The 22,759-nt window shown below is 38.8% G+C and overlaps 1 protein-coding gene across 1 annotated transcript in view; it reads right to left on the bottom strand.

Annotated features, from left to right (window-relative positions):
• The window catches only part of insra (insulin receptor a), a 71,637-nt gene extending 49,823 nt beyond the window's left edge, over positions 1-21,814 (bottom strand). Inside the window, exons 1-2 of the mRNA XM_023265620.3 lie at positions 20,651-21,814; positions 11,703-12,251 (exon numbers count right to left, since the gene is read on the bottom strand). Coding sequence (XP_023121388.2) covers positions 11,703-12,251; positions 20,651-20,744 — 643 coding nt within the window. The 5' untranslated portion in view covers positions 20,745-21,814. The remainder of the gene's footprint in view (positions 1-11,702; positions 12,252-20,650) is intronic.
• Positions 21,815-22,759: the final 945 nt, after the last annotated feature.

Here is a 22,759-nt window from a genome sequence, read left to right as displayed (position 1 = left end):
TTCAAGGTATTCTAGAGAGAAATGTGCTGCCCAGTGTCAGAAAGCTTGGTCTCAGTCGCAGGTCATGGGTCTTGCAACAGGATAATGACCCAAAACACACAGCTAAAAACAGCCAAGAATGGTTAAGAGGAAAACATTGGACTATTCTGAAGTGGCCTTCTATGAGTCCTTATCTAAATCCTATTGAACATCTGTGGAAGGAGCTGAAACATGCCATCTGGAGAAGGAACCCTTCAAACCTGAGACAACTGGAGCAGCCTGTTCATGAGGAGTGGACCAGAATACCTGCTGAGAGGTGCAGAAGTCTCACTGACAGTTACAGAAATTGTTTGACTGCGGTGATTGCCTCAAAAGGTTGTGCAACAAAATATTAAGTTAAGGGTACCATCATTTTTGTCCAGGCCTGGTTCATGAGTTTATTTTTTTTTAAAAATAATTCTGTTAAACCACGGTTCAAAAGCAATATCTGATTTTCATTGGTTTATTTTCATAGAATTTTTATCTGTTATTACTTTTATCAGATTCAAATTATTTCTGTGACCATTGTGGGTTTTTCTTTCATTAACCGAGGGGTACCAACAATTTTGTCCATGTGTGTTTATCACAAAAAGGGCATCCTTTGGTTCTGTGCGACCGTTGGGCAAATTAACTAACCTAAAAAATTTTTGTAAACTTGGGCTCTGGGAAAATGGGATGGCATTTATGTCTATGGTGTTGGACATTTGACATGCTAAACAATTTAAATAAAAATTGGAATAAAGGGCGCCCATATAGCTCAACAGGTTAAGCGGGCGAACCATGTACAGGGGCTGGTCTCTGACACAGCGGCCCGGGTTCGATTCCTGCTCGCGCCCCTTCGCTGCATGTTGTCTCCCTAGTTTTCTGTCTGGCTCTCTAACTGTACCTGTCAATAAGGCCAAAAAATAACTTTAAAAAAATGGATTAATGAAAGAATGGCTGATAACTAAGAATACAAATACACTAAGAATAGCACCCTAAATCAAGGAAAGACAAATTAGCAGAAACAAAGGTTCACCTAGTCTGTGCTCTGACACTCTCAATTGTTTTTAAAGACTGTACAATAGCTTTTAACTCTTCTTGCTGAAGTAGTCAGTGTAAACCTAAATCAGTTCTGACTAATAAGGAATATTATGACTTTTAAATACTCATTCATCAAAACACAGATGAGATTTTAAAGCACACAAACCTGCAACCAATGCAACTCAAACTGAAGCAAAATAAGCATGTCACAAAAAAAGATTACAACTGTTGTGTAAAGGTGACTTTATAAAAAAAAAAAAAAACAATGGCTAATGATCGGGGTTTATTTGTCTCATTTTTTCCTGGTAGCTACTTGTCAACTGGTCTGACTCAGCAGCAGCAGGGCTTGGTTTAGATGACTCGGGGAGCAACAGGATCCGTAAACAATTTCATTACGGGGCCCCAGCCTCCGTTAATAGAACAAAAACACACAAACAACATGGAAAAACACTTTTTGTTTTTAATGTCACCTTGCTACCACTGTCATCTGAAGGCAGGATGTTCAGTTTGTCCGTGACTGGAATAGAAATGATAAACACTGTGCACCCATTGATGGGCAATTACACTGCCTGCTTGACAGGCAAATGACGCACGCCTCAGCCTTGAATCTTCATTTCCTTCCAGGGTTCATCGGAAGGTTTAAATAATGACTATCTCTGTAGTTGACTTTGACTAACTGTTATGACATCACAAGCATTTTGGTTAATGCAACGTCACACCACCCCTTTTAAAATTCTGAATATTAACTAGTGTTTTGATCTTTTTACTAAGAGGGCAGCAGGAGAAATATAAAAGAAATGCTAGCAGGAAGAAAAAATTCTAAACACCAGAACCACACTTAACGGTCCATTTAATCCACCTTTATAAGAAATATGAATTTCTTGATTTAGGAAATGACTTAGGCTGTCAAAGGGTACACTTTTCCCCAAAGTAATGCACAAATGAGATATAATCCAAGCCAATCAACTACCAGTCACTGATTTTTTTTAATCCACCTCCCTCCTTTTTTCTATAGTTGACTGTATTTAGTCATGAAAGCACAGTTACTGTTGCTCTTTGGATAAAAATGAGCTTTACTTATGATGCTTGTATCTGTTGAGTGCATATGTTTCCAGCAGTTCTAACAACAGATTGTGTGGAATGAAAAGAAAATCTTGGAAAATTCAGACCATAAAAAAAGTTAATGATCTTCATGAGAGAGCAGTGCATGGCCATCTGCTCGGAATAAAAAGAAACACCACAAAGGAAGAAAACAAAAATCAACTATCTCAAGGACAACCACTTCAAATCATCATCAACAAAAAAGGAAGTGTCAGTTATTATTCAGACACAAATGAAAAGACCGTGTTTTGGATGTAGTAACTGCCATTCTCTACTTACTTGTGAGGAGAAACACTCACTCCCAGGCTTTTACATTCTGAATCCAAAAACCTGTTAGTGGGACGGCATGTAATCATTTTGGTTTTTTTAAAGCAAAAAGTTAAGAATTACACCATTTGGAATTTCAAGAAACTATAAAAACATGAAGAACTGTCAAACTTTAAGCCTGTAAATTCAATTTGCAATATCTTATCAAAATCACTTTATTCTACAAGTGTCATTTAAAATGGTAAAGTATGCCATGTTTGCATTAACTACACGCAAAATAATTTTTTAAAAAATCAGCGTGAAGCCATTAGTGATAAAAATTAAGGATCCTTTGAGCTGTATTGGGCTGAACTGCAGGCTGTGTTAACACCGCAGATAAAAGACAAGTATGGAAAGAAATTATATCTACAGTATGCAGAGCTACCATTTTTTTCTAGTATTGCTAACCCTGTGGGCACTAAAGAAAATGCTGTACATGTTGACTGCAAGTTTTAACATTTTTGCTTTGATAAATTCAAGAAAACCCACATTTTTCTTCGATCTTGTTCTTCTAACCATGACTGTATTGTTTCCACAGAGGTGCAGTACTTTATTATCCAGTGGAAAATGAGTCGACAGTGAGTAAAAACATAACAGCAGCAAAACACTCCCAGAATCTGTTTGCATCCAAGATAGTTAATGTGTCAAGATGCCAAAATAATTCGGAGACCTTTTCATACAACACTATTTTCAAAAGCACTATAGCATGATGCTTTTCATTTCTCCATTCATTTACAGCCTCCAGCACAAACACAGTAAATATATCAGAACCTGGTTCCAATGCATCACTGCCATTTTGTGGAATGACGTGTTATATCATACACCAGCAGTACCACACAGCACCCTGAATCACATATACATATGTCAGTGAGACTCAACAAGACAGGGGTTTAAAAATCTGCAACAGGTAGAAAAGACTGCAATGACAACACAAGATTTACCCAAGTTAAATAATCCCTCTTATTTAACAGAGGGAAAAAAAGGAAATAAACTCCCAGAACATCTGGATTAAACTTGCATGTAACTTTCGGGGGTAGATGAAAAGAAACATTTGACTACACTAGCTGTTAAACAGCAGTGAGTCATTTTTAAATCAAATGGCCATGATGAGTGTGAGCGTGCAGAGCGGTGAAGAAACGCCGGCCCAGCTTTAACAAATGCCTGAAATGTCTGGGATTCCATGGGAATGGCTCCAGTAGCTGAACGGCGAGGGTTCGCAGGGTGCAGCTCCACAAGACTGAGTGCCAGAGCAGTCAAGTCAGCTCAAAAACAGACTCATAGTGTGTGTGTGTGTGTGTGTGTGTGTGTGTGTGTGTGTGTGTGTGTGTGTGTGTGTGTGTGTGTGTGTGTGTGTGTGTGTGTGTGTGTGTGTGTGTGTGTGTGTGTGTGTGTGTGTGTGTTTGGGGGGGGGTTTAAGGTTAGCTTTAGGCTGGTAGAATATCACTCTGCATAATGAACCATGAAGAGCGCAGACTGTTGTAGCTGAGGGAAAGTTAGGAAGCATTTTATGACTTGTATGCATTTGTCTCATCTTGCCTGACTCCTTTTTCCCCCCTCCTTTTCCTGTCCGATTAAAAACCAATGTTTTACAATAGTCATTTGGTCAAACAGGCCACAATTAATACTACAGATCAAGTTTTGCTAATTAGGTTATAAGAGGTCCCAATGCAGAAGCTGAAGTTGGACATCTTCTAACATAATACGACTCGTGGTTAATGTACTTAGCTGGTGTGTATTTCAGGCTTTGACAAGGTCAGTTCAAATCAACAGCAGCTTCAGCTGCACAGCCCTGAGTGTTATAAATTGTTTTAACAAAGATGCTTTTACAGTTATTTTATTGATCTTTCCTTGCTCTAGTTTGTCCTGATACTTTATATCTTTTCTTTTTTCACGAATTTAAAAGGCACTTTGTGACACCAGTTCTGAAATGCACCATGAAAATACAGTTTGAAGCATTCCAGTTTGTCTGCAGTAAATGTTAAAGAGGTCTCTACTTACTGTGAGTAAGAAAACCAGATATGAAAAGCTCACAAATGAGTCCAGAAGAACAGCGGAAACAAATAAAGGAACGAAAATTCAGACTTGATGCCGAAGCTGTAATGCTTCTTTTAACAGAAAAAATATTTGATAAAAAATAAAATACATTTGCCATACCTCATAATAAACTTGATGGCCATATGTGCAAGTGCAACATACAGTATGTTTAGGTGACATTTGGTTTAACGCTATGTGACATCACTGAACAGAGCAATGAAATCACGGCAGTCTGTATTAAGGAGTTGCGATATTTTTTACCATTGTGTAGACAGGTAAAATATGTTTATTTCAGCTGGAGGTTTAAAGTAATTTTCATTCAGTAGAATAGCCGTTTACATTCACCAAGGACATGACGTCTTGCACAGATGGAAGTCTGGATTTTCTACCGCATTTGTTTTCATTTGAACACAATTTAATTTGCCTGTTGCTGCTGTGAAGAGCAACACTGTGCAGAAAGCTACAAATTTAAGCTTTATGGTTTATTATTATACAGACTGCCGGGAGTGAATGTAGTCCATGACTGAGATGGAAACAGAAAGAATGATTTGTGTAATGAAAGAAAGAAAATCTCGCTTGCCTTTCAAATACAGTTTCTTTTCAGAGGTAATACTACAAGCAATGAATCCACAACCCCAATCAGGATATTGAGATTTTCTGCTGTTACACCTTATGCAGATATGAAGGAGTTTACTGTTATAGTTTGAAATAAAAATGCCAATAAAGATCACAGCTCAATGAATATACTATAAAAAGCTGTTGCTTCTTTAGGTATTTGTTACACCATGAGTCACTCCCATCTCCAAATAATAAAGTGTAGCAACAATATCCTCCCATTTCCCCACACAGCTTTTCTAGTAGCTAAATTTGTCCTCTTTCCTGCCTCGCTGACCTCCACAGGTCACCCATCAGTATTTTGGTCTCATAAAGGTGTTTGCCGCTACAGAGGCAGTACTCGAGGCTTCTGTGTCCACTCATAACCTCAGAGTGGAAGGAGACCAACAAAGACCGGAAACAATTGGGAAGAACACCCTGTGAACTTCTACAACCACCATTGTTTGGAGTGGGAAAAGATCATGGCGCCAGCGCTGACTGTTGCGTGCGGGAGCTTGGATAAAGTCGGCAGAGAAGAGAGCCGAGGTAAACGGTGAGACAGGACACATCATCTCACCCGCACAGTGACCGGTGACCCCGCTTTTCCTTCCGATACAGCCTGGATGAATGACTGATGTGTTCATGTCCACGATTACACCACAATGTTACTCTCCTGTGTCCTAGCAGCAAGGCTAAACAATAGCCGTTCATTTGGTCTGCGCGCGCACACACACAGAGGTTACGTCCCTGTGTGATTTATAGTCTATGTCTATTTTATTGTTACACACACACACACACACACTGACCCTGACAAATTTCCAAGTCCATCTTGTGGTTCATAGACAGACATGTCACATGAGTGAGGGGTAATTTTGGACTTCCACATCAAGAAAGGTCTGGCACCAGGTCCTCACCTGACCTAGCTCAGACTGACTTATAGCAATTACGTAATTGTGTACGTGTACGTAAAACCAGCACCATTCACTCTCTGTCTACAGACTAAAGAGACACGCATGTGGCAAATTGCCAAACCAATAAGAGGCTAAGGTGTCTGCTGCTATCCATCTTATGGGAGCTCATTTACAATGCAGGGGACTTTACAAACCCAAACATTGGTGAAAGCTGCTGTGGTGGTTGAGGAGGAGGAGGAGGCCAGGCCCTACCAAGTGTCTCATATCCGGCAGAGAGGAGCTAGTTAAGATCACTTTTAATAATGTGTGTAAAATACAAGCCACTTGGGATATGCAAGCTCATTTACTGTGTATCACTCTGGGCTTGGTGAAGGACTTGCAACAGAGACCTCTCCACTATGAGAAAAACATGGGCCTGATTTGAATACAAAAATAACAATAAAATATAAATTTTAGAGAAGACGGCATAAGGCTGGGCAATCAAGCTGAAAAGTGTATCACACTAAAATATTTCATTTCAAGGTCAAAAAGTTAAAAATCAGGTAATTATTCTCTTACATGGTTTCAACTATTGTGATTCAGGCAGTGTCCTCCATCTGTTCTCGCTAGTTTCAACATATGAAGTGTTTCTAAAATCAGGGCAAAGTGGGAAAGTTACTGTAAAAGTATCTATGTTAAAATATAATGTATACTGATGTTTTCTGCAAGTTTCAAGATGTTGAATTTAAGAGTTTGTGGGACCAATATGAATGCAATTTAACCACCATTTCATGTCCATACTGCAAGCGAAACACTTGCCATGTGTGCCCAGTAAATTCTGAGTAGGTAACATAGTTTAATTTTGTCTTTTTGTTACAAATCAATATACATTTTCCCCAAAATGTGTTTCAAAGCAAAACAGATGTTGATACAAATTTATAAAAGGCAACTTTACCTTCATTACCCAATCAATTTTTAATACCTTGTCAAAACTACATTTAAGACATTTTAAGGCAGAGAAATCAGACTATTGGATTTTAGATTTAAGACTTACGGACCAATGGAAACCCAGATAAAAACGCTAATGCCATTGTAATCTAAGCTATGTGCTCTGATATGATTTAGTGACAAGTTTATACTTCAACTGGCATCTTCTAGGCCTAGGGGCACATAATTTGTCTCTGGCTTAAATTTGGGCAGTCATCATTGCTAGTGTGTTATTCTTCTCCTGTCATCTTTATGATTTTAAATCTGGAATAAACACATAAAATGCCCCCAAAACACAAAAACACTGGTCGAAATGAAGACAAATTTGATGAACACTGCAGGAATATAGCTTTCAGTGCAGATCAACAGTGGATAAAAATTAAGATCCGAAGCAGAAGGCCCTGATTTTGTTATTGACCCACAGCCAGTATTTTCAGATGCCAGCCCCTTTCACAACCCAGACTAATCTGACATCCTAACAGCCAAACAAGCTGCGCCACTTAACGGCAATTACCAAAACATAATTAAATATCTGTTATCTCTGAATGAGTGTTGGTGAGAAACATAACTTCATTATAAAAGAATAGACCAAAATCATAGTTTCAAAAAATAAAGGCCTGCTTTGTTTTCCACCAGATTTAAACTTTTTATAATTCTTTGCAGTGACATCAAAGGCTCTGATATGCCACAAGATACAATACATCTGATGTGAATGCAGTTGTGTTTATACTACACTGGATGTCTACATCAGCAGATAGGATTACACAGGCTGAACTGCTGCATGCACTATGTGTGTGTAGACTGTATACAAGTGCACAGATACCTCCTCTACATAATGTCCATTTTGACCCTTATGGACCGAACTCAATTTTATGATGCTGGTCATCAAGTCGTTTTAGTTTAATCTTCTGCACCCCAAAAGCCACTGGTGGATTCAAAAGGCATCTTTATCTTCAATGCATCAAAACTGCAATATTGTAAGAGTCAGAAACTGTAAAAATGGAAAGAATCACTGGATGTTCAATTTTCTGCTGGTCATTAAATTAATCGTGTGACTTTTTAGATTTGTCAAAATCTAAGTTTAAAATTGTGGTGCTTCATCAAAATGTCTTTATGCAGCATGTTTTATGAAGAATCTATTCCAACCACACCTTGTAAAAAGCAAAATTCAGCAGTGACCAATAGTCCATCCATCCATTATCTATATACCACTTAATCCTCATTAGGGTCATGGAGGGGCTGGAGTCTATCCCAGCTGACTTAGGGTGAAGGCAAGGGACACCCTAGACAGGTCACAGGTCTATCACAGGGCTACGTATAGAGACAGACAACCACACTCACATTCATACCTACGGACAGTTTAGAATCACCAATTAACCTCAGCATGTTTTTGGACTGTGGGAGGAAGCCATAATGCCCGGAGAAAAAACACGCATGCACAGGGAGAACATGCAAACTCCACGCAGAAAGATCCCAGGACACGAACCGGGGATCTTGTAGCTGCAAGGCAACGGTGTGATAATGCTAACCACCAAGCCACTGTACAGCTCCCGTGACCAGTAGTCATATGACAAATTTCAAAGAGCTTTGAGGTGAACTGCAGGCAGTGTTACAACACAGTGCAGAGAGGAGACGATAAGACAAACCGAGAGGAAAATAAAGAATCCTGGATCAATAAAATAAAGGCAGCATTGCTGAAAAAACAATGTCTAGAGGAGTAAGTTGTCGGAAAGCTGTTGGAAAATACACTCAGTATGGTAAAATATCTTTCTAGAGTAGATTCAGTTTAATATGAATTTATTTATATAGCGCATATTCACAACATATGTAATTTCATAGCACATCAGAAAGTAAGGCGAAGGCTTTGGAAATACTAACAGAAACCCAACAAATCCAAAGTTCCCTATAGATTTCCTTTGAGCAAGCATTTGGCGACAGTGGGAAGGAACAAAAACCTTGGATGATGCGCAGAGCAGCATGCATTTTCTATCCATGGTTATACTGTTTCCATAGAGGTGCAGGATTTTATATTGCAGTGAAAAATTAGCATACAGTGAGTAAAAATGTGACAGGAGCAAATGCAGGCAGAGAAACTGCTTGGAGTTCAGAGAGTTCAGTTGAAATCAAAACTCCAAAGAAAACCATACCTGACTAATGAGCAATTAGTGACATGACAAAACGACAGTAACAAACAGATGGGAAAGCACTTTACATGAATGTCTGATGTGCAGGTTTGTCTGGCATTTAACTTTAATAAAACTCCATAACATAATTTGAACTGAATTTAAATACTGCAAACATGAGAAAGATGAAGGTTGCTGTCTTGTGCTTGCCTTGATTAAAGCTGTTGACATGGAGTGTGTTTGCCTGTGTCTGTAGCTAAATCTAATCAGATTTGGTAATGAGTGTCTCCTGCAACCTTGCTCTGCCACTTTGCTGACCAATTTGGTGTAAAAAGGAGGGGAAATTAGCAGTGGCCGCTCTTGGAGAAGCTCAAATTACCCCTGAAGCAAGGAAGGGAAATGAGTTGTGACTCCAAACATGGGACATAAGCCAAGCCTTGTAGCAGTCCAGCTTTGTTGTCTGTTGGTATACACACTACAAAAAGTGTGTGAGACCCAGAATCACCTCCGGCACTTAACCACTGCCTATTGTAGTATTTTTTATTGAAAGAGGAATCAAAACTAATATGGCAGTTTATTCTTTTATTTTACTACTTTTGCTTTCAATTCATGCATGTATATTACACACATATCTAAAACCACAAGGGGATAGGAATAAAGAAAACTACAAGTTTGGAGAGAGCGGCTATAAAAAGCAGTAACAGGGTACATCTGAAGAGGACACAGAAAGCCTCGTACTCTGTCCTGTGGTTCCAGTCGGGGCTTAACAGCTCTTTTCATGCTTTAGTGAAAGTAGGCAAAAAACCGCAGGTCCCAGACCTCAAGACCACAGGCCCTGCCCATGTAGAATGCTGGCCCATGATTGGAGATCAGTGCTTGCCACTCCAGTCAGCATCTGGTCTTGATTCATTGTCACAAAATGGCACATAAATAGGAAATCATCTGTACTGAGACCTTTAATACAAAACTTCCGGATTAAGATTTACCACAAAACCAAAATTTGGCATTGGCTTATTTCGCTAATGTGTCTTTCAGATGAGTAAATGACCTCAAGCACAAAGTCATTAGTAGAAAACTACAAAGATAGTCTTCAGTGGCAAAGAGACTGAAGAGCATAATAATGGGCTTCACTTGGTATTACAGAAACTGCATGTGGCTCCAAACAAACACTAATAAGAGCTTGAAACGGCAGACGTGCTGAGGAACTGGTTCAAAAGAGTTGTTAAAGTAATGTACGCAGTGTTGTGTAATGGAACAAGCCAAGGTGTTCATACAGCACACATGCGCAAAATTCTTCTCAGCACTTGAACTTGAACTCTTTGACAGCGTGAAATGGATGGGCTTGACGTTTTACAGTAAAAGCCACAACAGAGCGGGAACTGTGCTTCCACTGGGAGACATCAGAAATGTGCCATGCTGTCTAACATCTTCTTTACTTTTTCTACACAAGGTAAGCAACAACAACACTACAGTCCACATAGAGTAAACATTCACAGACCAACTGGTGAGATGTTGCATCACAATAGAGTACAGTTCAAGCTGGACTGACTCAGAATTTGGCCTACTTAACTAAACCTAGCACATGACACAGCTCTGACATTTCAACATCAAAAAGGAACACGACTACTGTTTGTCAAGCTATTTATCATTCATACTGACACGAACACGTAAGTATTTTGATTTCAAACAGTGTCCCTCATCGGCTTTTGATCTAAATGGACTTGAATTCTGTGAATGTTAGACTGGTTAGACCTGTGGGAAAAGGTGAGGGGGCTGGAAATAATGATGTGTTAATGGAAAGTAGCTGAGAAGAACTACAGAGGAGCTGCCATTAATCCCTGACAAAAATGTATATGGCTATAATGTAATAGGCCATTTTAAAGTTAAGTCTAAGGATTTATGTTAGACAAACTCTCTAAATCTAAATGAAGTGTAGTTTAAACATTTTAGATGTTATACCTTTTCAGCATTTTAACCTTAAATTTAACATAACCCAGAAACCAAATGGTGACAAAAATGGGACAAAAATGAGCAAACTCTATCTACTGATGAAGACTGAAAAACAACAAGGTTTGAAGAAAGTGATTAGATTTTGACTTAAGGCTGACAGATTATGACATTAGTAAAAAAAAAAAAAAAAAAAAAGAACAGTTCCTCTAATGTGTTATGTTGTAACAATTCCTGTAGCAATGCTGTAACAACTAATGATTTTATCACTCGGTGGCATTTTCCTTAACCTAAACCTAAACATTTCAAGGACTTTTCAATTGGGCAGAACCTCAGGGTGTGTCTACACAGAGTGGAAAGGAGACAAGTGTGAAAACATTAAATTATCAGAGTAGTAGGCTATGTAGAGTCACCATTTTTTCTTAGTACTGGGAAAACCAGTGGGTACTTACAAAAATGTTGCACGTTGATTAAGTACATATTGAGTAACTAATTTTATGACTGCCTGCATGTTTGACATGTCTGTGTTTCATCTGACAGGCATTCAGGTCCATGATATGCAGCTTGATGGACCTGGATCATGTTTTGTGGATTCACAGATTGAAAGACTCCAGTTTTACTATAAGTACCTACAGATATCAAATATATTGGCACAGAATTAGAACAAAAGGTTGCTTACTTCTTTGACAGTGGTTCTGAGTCCAGCAACGTTCGCTGAAGTGTCCGTTGATTGTGGTCGTCTGGCAGGTGGTCTTACCAACAGCTGCCCCTGGGCACACGTCACCACACTCCCTGTCATTCTTGTTGGCCATGATGTAGTTGTCTTCCACTGAATCCAGGATCTTTGACCAGTCCAGAGTGGAGAGATAGCAGAGATCTGGGTTCTTCTCAATTCTCACAGCTCCTCTGGTGATATTCATCAAGCTATGGAGGCCAATCTCTCGTAGCTGCAGCATTTCAAACACCACTAGAGCATAGTTAAAGAACAGGTTGTTGCCTCTGATGACCGTCAGGTTGGGAAACAGATCACTGAGGCTCTCCAGGCCATAAACTCTGAAGAGCAACAAGTAGTCGGTGACCACTGTCAGCTTGGGGAAACTGAGGCCTCGGAAATTCTCCGGCTTGGTCCTGAACATGAGTAAGATCTTCAGGTGGCCTTCAATCACAGTACAATTCTCGAGCGTCTGGAGGTTGGTCACATTGTTGCGGATGTCCTTGCTTGGACAAACTGAAAAGAGAAGCAAGGAAAGGCACACACAGGTTCTTTAGAAACTAGATACCTTCTGATTATGACAAAAAAAAAAAAAATCAGTAGTAAAATATTAAATCCTTGACAATATTGCACGTGAAAGCTGAAATGCACAGAATATTCTTATGGGCAAGTAAACTGTATTGCATGTAGAGAATAAATTATGGCACTTTGGGGTGAACAAAAAAAAATCCTGAAAATTAATTTCTCTTATGTAGCTGTCGGGTCATTACAACTGATGAATGTGACTGCTGCATTAGATATGTTCTATAAATAGGAAAAACAAGATTGAGGAAGTCAGACATGGTCTCAAGGATGAAAAAAATAGATCCCTTGATAATTAGAGGGGGTATTTTACTGAAAAATATGTGGTTATGTTTCTGGCTCTGATGAAGATCAGACTGTCCTCAGTGACATTTTGTTTAGCAACCACATATCTAGCTGTGAGCCACAGTCAAATATGGAGTGCTGTCATCAACGTGAGGCTGTGCTCATCCATGGTTAGGCTGAGTTCATTTGTGGAGTTGCTTCTGTAACTCAAGAGGATAAGAAACAATGACTAATGCAAGAAAAATTGTCTGTGAGAGGGGAATGAAGCACTAATGGTCATGTATTGCACCAGTAGTAGATTTGTGGCTTCGTCAGTCCTCACCCAGACACATGAGCCCATTTGATGAGAAATTCCTTAACTGTGCTATTGCAGATGGGTTACATTTTATCTGTCTCAATCATTTCAAATTGTAGCATATTACACTGACACAATACAAGAGAAAAATGTAAGTCTGCACCTAACTATTAGTCATTTGTTGAATATTTCTCCAACTCATCAACAGCATTTTCTCAGAGTTTAGGAACATGGTTTCACATTAGTCGTTTTGTTCAACAAACAATCATATGAAATGTAAAGTGACAGAAGACTGAGAAGAGCAATATATCTTCACATCTGGGAAGCTTGACCCAGTAAAGGTTTTGTAATCTTTGCTTGAAGAAACTGCAATCAATAATGTGATTAATAATTACAATATATGATGAACAGTTTTTTTTTTCAACAAGTTAATTGATCAATTAAATAATTGGTTCAGCTCTAGAGGAATGTCCAGGGTCCTGGATCTGCAGACTATCCAGTGCTGTCTTGAAACGTTCTGCAAAATATATCATACACTCAGGGGGGTTTTATATGAAGAAAGCTAACAATAGGGATTTCCCCAATGTCTTTTCTGGAAATCAGCCAAACTTTTACTCATACTGTATGTTCCGTGTGACATAACACGAGTATGGATAGCAATAAAGAGGTTTTCTTTTGCAGCTGCAATGTGGGACACTCCAGTCTCACAGTTCACAAGTCATGGGCACAGCTGGAGATATTCGGCCTGTTGAGAGGACGGTATTTGTTTACCAACCGACCCTCCACTGAGCTGGGCGCATCAGGTCAGCTGGTCAGTCATGTGGAGAAGAAGTATAACAGCTAGGCGTGCACCTCTTCATGGCAGCAGCTCATTTTACACCTTCTGTTGCATAACAGTACAAGACAACTGGGACAAACACAGTGTTTAAATAACAAGCGTTTCACTCCATGACCTTAACCAGAGAGCTCATCCTGCAGCAATTATGCAGAGTTCAGTCTACAACTTTGAGGCTAGTTTAAAATGCATGCTAAGTGTCCTAATATGGGTTTCAACCGCAGCCTATTAAAAGCAGTGCAGGTTGTAAAAAGGCACATTTCTCTTGCTAAGCTACACATAGATCCACAGCTCTCCTTGTGGTCTTTATGATTGTTGAGTTAAGTGTGTCCACAATTCTTTAATTTCAATACATCCTCCTCAAAATTAAACATTTACAAACTGACAGTAACTGCCAAAATAATCACCAGCAAATGTAGTCTACTATAGACCCATCAAGAAACATATTACATCCATAAAAAGCCTCTTTCTGCCTCACACAAGGCCCCACACACTGTCAAACCTAACCATTATATGAACAAATGTGGCTCAAGTGCACAAAATGTAGGGACAGTGGTTCTGTAGTCAAAGTAAAGTCAGACAGCAGAGTACTAAGTGAGCCTGTGTGGAAGGCGAATCATCACAGGGCGGCGAGTCCAGGCTCCTATCAGTGTACACTTTCAGCCAGGCCAGTATTTTTAGCACCACATTCCCAATAGAGAATCTAATACACTCCAGTTGCACCGATAGTGGCTCATGCTGGAAAGTGGAACATAGCAGCCCTGGTGTGTAAGTGAGGAATTTTAGAGTGGGAGAATAGAAAGAACTGTCCAAGCGGCCTTCTCCATGTGTGAACACTTAGCTTAGAAACAAAACTTTGGCAGAAGTCAAAAACACACACAAACACACTGTTTTTGCTGACTTGAAGTAGAACAGCTAAATTCAGTTTATGGCAAAATGACAGGAATCAACCAAAACAAATGCATCCTTAAATTGAAATGCTCACTATGTTGGTAAGAAACAGAAAAAAAGAGACATTGCAAAGGTTACTATGGTGACATGGCCAGCTTAATCTCTCCATATATTCCCTGCTCTGAGCCAGACAAGACTGAAAACACAGCCACTGTGCTTCGAATTGTCAATTAGAGTCATTAGAGGGGCAGATTTCTGGTGACCACGATAATTCAAAGTCTCTCACTCCCTGGACCTCTGACAGAGACTAACTTTAAAGGTTAATCATCATGGAGCAGCCTGATGGTTTCTCATTTCAGCAACACTGTGAGCAAGAAAACAAGTGTTAATAAAAATAAATACAACAACCAGACAGGAGGGAACTGAAAATCAGAGCATAAAGGTTATGCCTTGCGTTACCTTACATCATGGGTAATAAACCCCATGAAAAGACGGAAGAGAAAAATAACTAGCTCATTTCAATTAATAATGTGACAAATTTCAGAATATGATAGCAATTAATTGTCAGCAAAAAAAAAAAAATCGGGTTTTTGTCTCCTCAGGTGGTTTATGTCTTCAAGAGTCTTGGTAATAATCATTTAATGAACAGTTAACACCAGTATCATGTTCAGATTATAAGAATCCATTTACGTGTCACTATAAAATACTAGGTGTCAACAAAATCAGCAGTTGTTTTGATAACAACATAGTTATTTTAGTAGTTTGTGAAAGAAAGGTTGTAAAGAAATTAAATCCATATTTTACCTTCTCAAATTAGGGAGTTTATTGCTTTTTATTATCATAATTTACTGTAATCTGATATCGTTGGGTTTGGGACTTTTCCATCATTAAGTAACACTTTGAACGTCAAGTAGTTTCTCTGTATATTTTTTTCCCTTTACATTTTTACTCACTGTGAGCTAATTTTTCACTGCATAAAGTCTTGGATTTCTATCGAAACGGAACAACCATGCTTATAAGTAGAGAGAATTAAATATTATCTTTTGTGCAGAATAAATTATTTCTAATAACATAAATCATAAAAAATGACAAAAGTTTGTTTTCTCAGATCAATTGTTAAATGACACAGGTTATGATGAAATACCATGATGGTCAAGTTTTCCAATGGAATGGCACAGATGAGTAGTTCAGGGACCATCAAAAGGTTGAAAACCAACAGTTCTCTCAGTTTTTAACAGTTTCTGGCTCTGATAGATGGGTTAAACCCACTGGTAGGTTTTTTTTTGACAGCTGACCTCCATGACTTTACATATGCAATTTATATGTCACAATTCTGCACAATAACACAGACATGCAAGAAAGAAGGCTACAAAAAATAATACCGACAGTAAATGCAGTTCCATTTATGGCATGTCATTGTCCTCAGATACGATTGTGAATGCCTGATGTAAATCATGTCTAAGTCACATGTACCTAAATTGAAAACAACATGTACTGATCTATACATGTTGAAGTGTTAATGCAAAAGACAAATACTGAACATATCTGTGCCAAAGGCTCTGCACAGTCTGTGCTTAACAGTCTGTCCAATTTTGAGCTCAGTGGCACAATGTACAAACCCACAATCCTTTCGCTACAACTACAAGCATCAACAGGCAGCAACAGCTTCTGATCTTGAGGAAGTAGATGAAGAGCAGAGGGGGGAGAGGGAGAAGGAGGGGGGCTACAGGTTGTTAGACTGATGGTGTGTATTATCGCTGGGCCTCAGAGAGAACTGAGGCCTCAATAAGCATGCAAGAACACAAACACAGTGATTGCAACACTTCCCTTTTCAAGGTTTTGCTGTTCTGTTGTTTTCCCAACCTAGGCTGAAACTAGCCGAAGATCCAAATAATGCCGAGGTCAGTAAGATGAACGTTCACTATTTCCAAATTCCACTTTGAGAAATGCACAGTAGACTACTTTGAATAGCATTTACTAATCTTTTCTGAAGTGGTGGAATAACAATATTTAATGTAAAACATTATCTTGCTTAAATGTAACATCAAGCATAAACACTGATGTGGAGGTCAGTCATCTTTTCAAGTGTGTTTAGAGTGACATTACTATAACTCTGATAGATACAACTTTCTCAGAAAATTGGTCAAGAGTCAAGGCCATCCTCAACTATACAGGTATATAACTATAAATGTCTTGTAAACAGGCCAAGGATAGTGACTGTGACCAAACTTGTCAGCTATTCGTGGGAAGCACAGGACACAATATAGTACAAAAGAACAGGAAATAAATCAAAAATAATTCAGGTCCCTCTTTAAAAACAGTGAAATTGAGTAAAAGAGAGAGAGGGTAAGCGCCTCTAAGACCACAAAGTTCCCACTCGGGACTGTGTGATGTGTACGCTGGGGTTCTGGACCAAAGATCATTTAGTGATTCAGTTGCCCACCAGTGACACTCACTTCTCTCTGCTAGTCAGCAAGACAATCAATTTTATGTAAAAATATAAATCACACTCCATCCTTATCTTTCTTCATGCTAAATCTAAGACATCTGTTACTTTGAAAACCCCTGTGAGACAGTACAGTACTTTAACACTAAGGTGTCAAGAGTCAACATGTAATGTCATGTTTACCATTGGCCTTCATCGTCAGAATTCATACTTTATTTCATGTGGTCACTGAAGACAAAACTGGCAGGGAGGTAATAATTAACTCTAAAGTGGGAGAGCACAATAACAAGAAGGGCACAGTTTTAAGGGTAAAGATCTGAGACAACAAGGTGTCAGACACATATGTGGCCAAATCGAAAGAGTGAAGGTATGTTAGATTACTCAGCTTCTAAGCAGTGCATGATTTTCAAACACAGACTTGTCAACCAGGATTAGACAGCCATTGTTGAGGGTGACAAGTGCAAAAATCATTCTACTGTATACATGCAAAATGCACTCATGACTTTGGCACTGGAGACCACAGTAACAGTTTGTGTGTAGCAGAAGACAGTTTCATCACTGTACAATTGCTCTCCTTGTCACGAGACGCAAATCAAAGGTGCCAGATCCCTGAATTACTGCCCGATTACATGACTTTTTTTTTTTTTTTTTTTTTTTTTTTTTACCAGATTGATCGTTAAGAACAGGGTGCCAATGATTCAGTGCAAGCCAATGCACTTAATGTGATGTGGTAACAAGGTACAAAAATGCAATCCGACCACAACACCCAATGTAAGGCGAACAAAACTAGAAGCTGTTTGTGCCTTTTATGTATTGCCATTAGATTCAAGATAACTTTTAAGCAAAAACCACAAATGTAGTTGTCTCTGTCAGCTCAGAATATTAACAACAGGAGACAACATTCAACGTACAGTAATATCAGAGTTTTTCCTGGCTCAGAATACGTGTTTGGGGCATGACTATGCATGACAGAAAGCATGATCAGTCTTTGATTAGTGAGTCAATGTCATCTGATTTGACAGAAACCTTTCTTTTATTTCTGACCGTTTGATAAGCAAAAACTTCTGTTATGGTCGAGTACATTAATCCCCAATTAACAAAAACATAAACTCCAAACTCCATTAACAACATAAACATCGAAAAATACACAAAACACCATAAACCAAAGCAAAGAATGGCAAAAACTAAAAACAAAATTCTTGCTCATCTTGTAGAAATTTGCCATTTAAGAGCGAAATAGTAGTGTTGTTTAAAATTTAGTTTCACATGCTGCAATGTGAACACAGTCATGTCATTTTCCATTACCACCCTTGCCAGAATACAGTGAGAAGCAGATAAAAGCTTTTTTATTGTGCAGCTGAGGGAATACTTTTTCATTCACACCGTTTAGGATTTTTGTGATACGTTTGTTACAGAGGTATGTGTTAAACAAACCAATGAGTTTTGCAATCTCATGGGGTATTAATTATTTAGAAAAACACATGCTTAGTTTTTTACTCAGATGCAGCTTTGCTACATGAAAGGTAGCTGAAAATGTAAAACAGGCAATATGTAACAAAAAAACTACACATTTACTGTTACATGGATAAAATGGCTCTAAAATTTTCAATGGCCAGTTAAATTAAATAATTCACACTGCCACTAAATATAAGCTTCCATTATTAAGTGAAATTTTCCATCAAGCTGAGCTGGACTGCAACCAAGAAGTAGCTCAGAAGATTTCCTGACTTCAACACCAGTTAGTCCAGCTTATGAAATCAGGCAGTGTGAGGCCCAGGTTCCACTCTTCCCTTGTGTGGTTCATTCTCAAGTCTAAGAGGAGCAATAGGGGGGCCGCGATGCAATTACACAACTTGCTTTTGATTTGTGTCTTAAAATTCTTGTTTAAACTGGTTTGATGGCATCGCTTCATTCGCCACCAACTAAAAATCGAACAAAAGGTTGCTGAGCTTGTATTTTTCTTTTCCCTCAGCATGCCTCTTAAGTTAAACGAACACCACATGTTGTAGCTGTATGAGTTTCAAAGCTATGCATGCTACATACATACAGTGCACAAATGTCTTAAAATGCAAATGGTAGAAGCTTTTGTTCATCTGTCTTGGAAATAAATACCGTTTACCGCATTTTGTGATTGTGACAAAGAGTTGTAGAATAAATAAAACTTAAGTGTTTTTACTGTAATCTGCCCTGAAACTAATATCATATGAATGGATGTGTAATCTGTTTTGTCGCATTGTTTATGAGTAAAAATTTTCTTTTGTATACATGTGAAACACAAAACAGACTGGTAATCAATTTGGCTAAATCGGTTTATAAAGTAAAATCTTATTTTGATTCTGAATTGGTTCTGTTTTGACTTAGTTGCCTTGAAGTTATTTTTAATCCATACTTTAAAAGTGAAAAACTCAAAATAAAGTAAAGACAGATGGGCTGAACACAAAATAATCTTCTTCCAGGCAGAGCATCATCTCAACAAATTATACTCCCTTGACAGTAGAGATACCAGATGAAGAGCTGTTTACACACAGTTCCTGCTATTTGGGGGTCTGTGTAATGCTACATTTATTGCTCTGGTCTCCGTTTTTGTCATCTGTAACTACACTCTTACTGTACAGTACAACAGCAAGTAGTCCCACAGGTTTACAACACATTTCCTCATAAATATAACCAATATTTGCTTAAAGATTCCAAGTGTAAAACAGTGACTGCGTGCTGTTTGAGAAATGTAAAAATGTCTCTGGGCGATTGCAAATGTGTTCATTCATTCTTATCACCCAGGCTGCTGAATATAAAGGTATTGTCTGGAGCTGTAAAGAGGGCTTATTGTTACTTTCCTACACCAACCACAGCAGCAAGTTCGGCCTTTCCATCTACAATAATAACCAATTAATTCTACTAAATTCTCAGACTACTTATTTAATTGGGACTAAACATTTTGTTTACAGTTCCTGCAGGCTCACATAGCCGATAAGTGTCAACCTTTGTCCCTTCAATGCAGTGACTGTACAACAGCACAGCGTCTGCCTGCATGTCTTTATCAATCTACCATCACTAACACAACAAAACGCTCTATATGCCAATATTGCAGCAGATATATGCACTAATCAGCTCTATGTAAATAGTATTTCTCAGCAAGTCTATTTAATTTAAATGCAAAAATTGAGGTCTTTAGTTTCTGAATTGCATGTAGTTCCCTATAATAATTATTGTTACAATTATTTGGGCGCTAAATAACAACCCATCAATGTCTGTTGTAAAAAAACAAACATTAAATTCAATTTCTCATTATCTTGGCACAACTGAAGAATGATTTTTAGATTTAAGTGCTAATCCTCTCACCTGCAACAGACAGAAAATTTGCGCAATGTTTGTCTTTTTTCCGCTGTTTAAACAGATTAAAGTGAGGCTCTGTGTTTGAAATGGATCATTCCTTTGCTCTAAGTATATTGCACAACTCCTGTTTTCTTTAAGTGAACACACAAGCCGCTGTGCAGCGCAGCTAGTCCCTCATTCGGACAATGTTAAACAATTAAAATAATTAATGGTAATTGAGCTAAAATGTGATAATTGGTGTTACTTACTTTCGCCAGTCGCTCGATGACAGCTCATCACCAACCAGACAGCGGTCACAACAAAACCCAAATACAAAGTCCGGAGCCACATAACTGACACCATGCAGCACTGCTCCCGGTCAAACACTGAATAATCCTTGCGAGGAGGACAGTTCAAACTGGAAAAGAAACACTTTCAGGAAACTGGTTTTGTTTTGCGGCATGGGCCAAGAGGTAAACAAAAATAAATAAAAGACATCCCGGAAGATGGGCGGAGGAACGAGTCCAACGTGTTCAGTCAAACACAAGCTAACGCTGCTACTAAAGTTAGCCACCTCATGGAAAACCACCATTAACAAACAGCAGCACTGGGCATTCCTGCTGCGACGTTTGGTTCACTAAGCTGTCCAAGTTGATTTTTGTCCGTGTCGATAAAAGAGGAAAGAAAAATAAAAACGAGCAAAAACTGACTTGTTGGCCGAGTATAAGCTAGCGCCAGTGCTAGCAAACAACAGTTAGGCATCCAGCTAACTAGCTAGCTGCATAGCCTGGCTCCTCCACTCTAGTCCAGGCCAAAAGTGAAGTTTGCGCTGGTTTCCAGCAACCGTCTCAATTAATTTAAACTTCAAGAAATGTCACACACAGCTACGTAGTTGTAGAGGATCTTCTTGTTAAAAAGAGAAAAGAGCCATGCACGAAAGGCGAGCTTCAGTTTAATTCAGAGGGATTTGGGAGCTGCTGACTCGATGGTTGTGGCATGCGTGGCGTAACGTTAGCGCGTCTTTGGCAAAAATCCTCTCAAGTCCCACATCGAGCACATAAACACGACCGTTAGCTTGTTGAACTTGATTTTTTTCCCCCTGATTGTCTCCACAACTCTTTCTTACTCAGTGTAGAGATTTCAGTGAGACCTCCACTCTTTAAAGGACTGACAGACTTCGTCGCGGCTCAGCAGTACTCCACACTCCTGTTTTTGTTTGGGAATTTAAAAAAAAAAAATTAATAAAACATGGTCCAGTTTCTGTTCATGCACTGCACAACTGCCTGCCACGACAGCTGAGGGTTCATCAGGAGAAAAGAAAAGCAGGTGAGCTGGAGTTTGGAGTTAGTATTTCCTTTTTTCTTCCACGGACAGAGGTAGATTGTACAGTCTCCCAGGTCCTGTAGGATCCCCTTCTTCCCAGCCTCCCTGCCAGTAAACAAACCCTGCCAGTGAGCCAGATGGGCTTCAGGGGAAATGCGGACTGGAGCTTATTGGATTACACAACAAACTGATCCCACTGCCAGGTGCGAACGCGTTAAAAAGTAACACAGTTACTTGGAGCAGTAATTTGCAGCGTACAGAAGCTGATTTATCGGTTAGAGAAGGCTGCTATGGACGTGTTGCCGCGTGAATTAAATTTACCATCAACTCAGTGCTGCAAATGCATTACTAGAACTGAAAAAAACAAAATCAATCAGTACTTTACGTTCATCTTTTTTTAAGTATTTATTTTTAAATTCAAGCGAAATGCAGGAGTGTGGATTTGGTGATCAACAGAATATTTGGGCTGAAAAACATCATTGAAAGACCAACACGGCACAATTATAGGTCATCTAAGTTTCCCTCCTAATACTATTGTCTTTATTTGATCCATATTTAATAAGTTAAATCAGCGACTAATCGTAAGAAATAATAACAAAACATTTAAAAAGTACTAAGCTTATAACAACATAATTGTAAATAAATAAATAAATAATTCTACCAACTCCAATTTCAATTCATTCCAATCAGCAGCTGTTTGGGCATCATTAACAGAAGAACAGGATATTTCCTGGACCATCACTCTGATCGGCTTGCAGCACTCCTGGCCTTCCCTCCTCCCAAAACAGCAACTAATGCTGATCCAAAGAGGAGGAGGAAAGTTTGCAGCAGAATCATATTCAGACATAGATACAATTATTTTTAAGACTGAAAGTTTACTCTGGACTTTACAAGTAAGTGGTTTGTCAAAAAAGCCGTAACTCTCACTCGACAAGGTTACTGGCTTTTCCAGAGCTATCAGCTGCATCTTGCTGTCCTGTGAGTTTACTCAGTTGTCACAGAGTTACTGTAGCTAAATTTTAATATATACATTGTTAAATTCTTACACATTTCTG

The sequence above is a fragment of the Amphiprion ocellaris genome, chromosome 10, assembly GCF_022539595.1.
Source record: "Amphiprion ocellaris isolate individual 3 ecotype Okinawa chromosome 10, ASM2253959v1, whole genome shotgun sequence".
NCBI classification, from domain to species: Eukaryota; Metazoa; Chordata; class Actinopteri; family Pomacentridae; genus Amphiprion; species Amphiprion ocellaris.
This window is presented reverse-complemented; position numbering and strand designations above follow the sequence as displayed.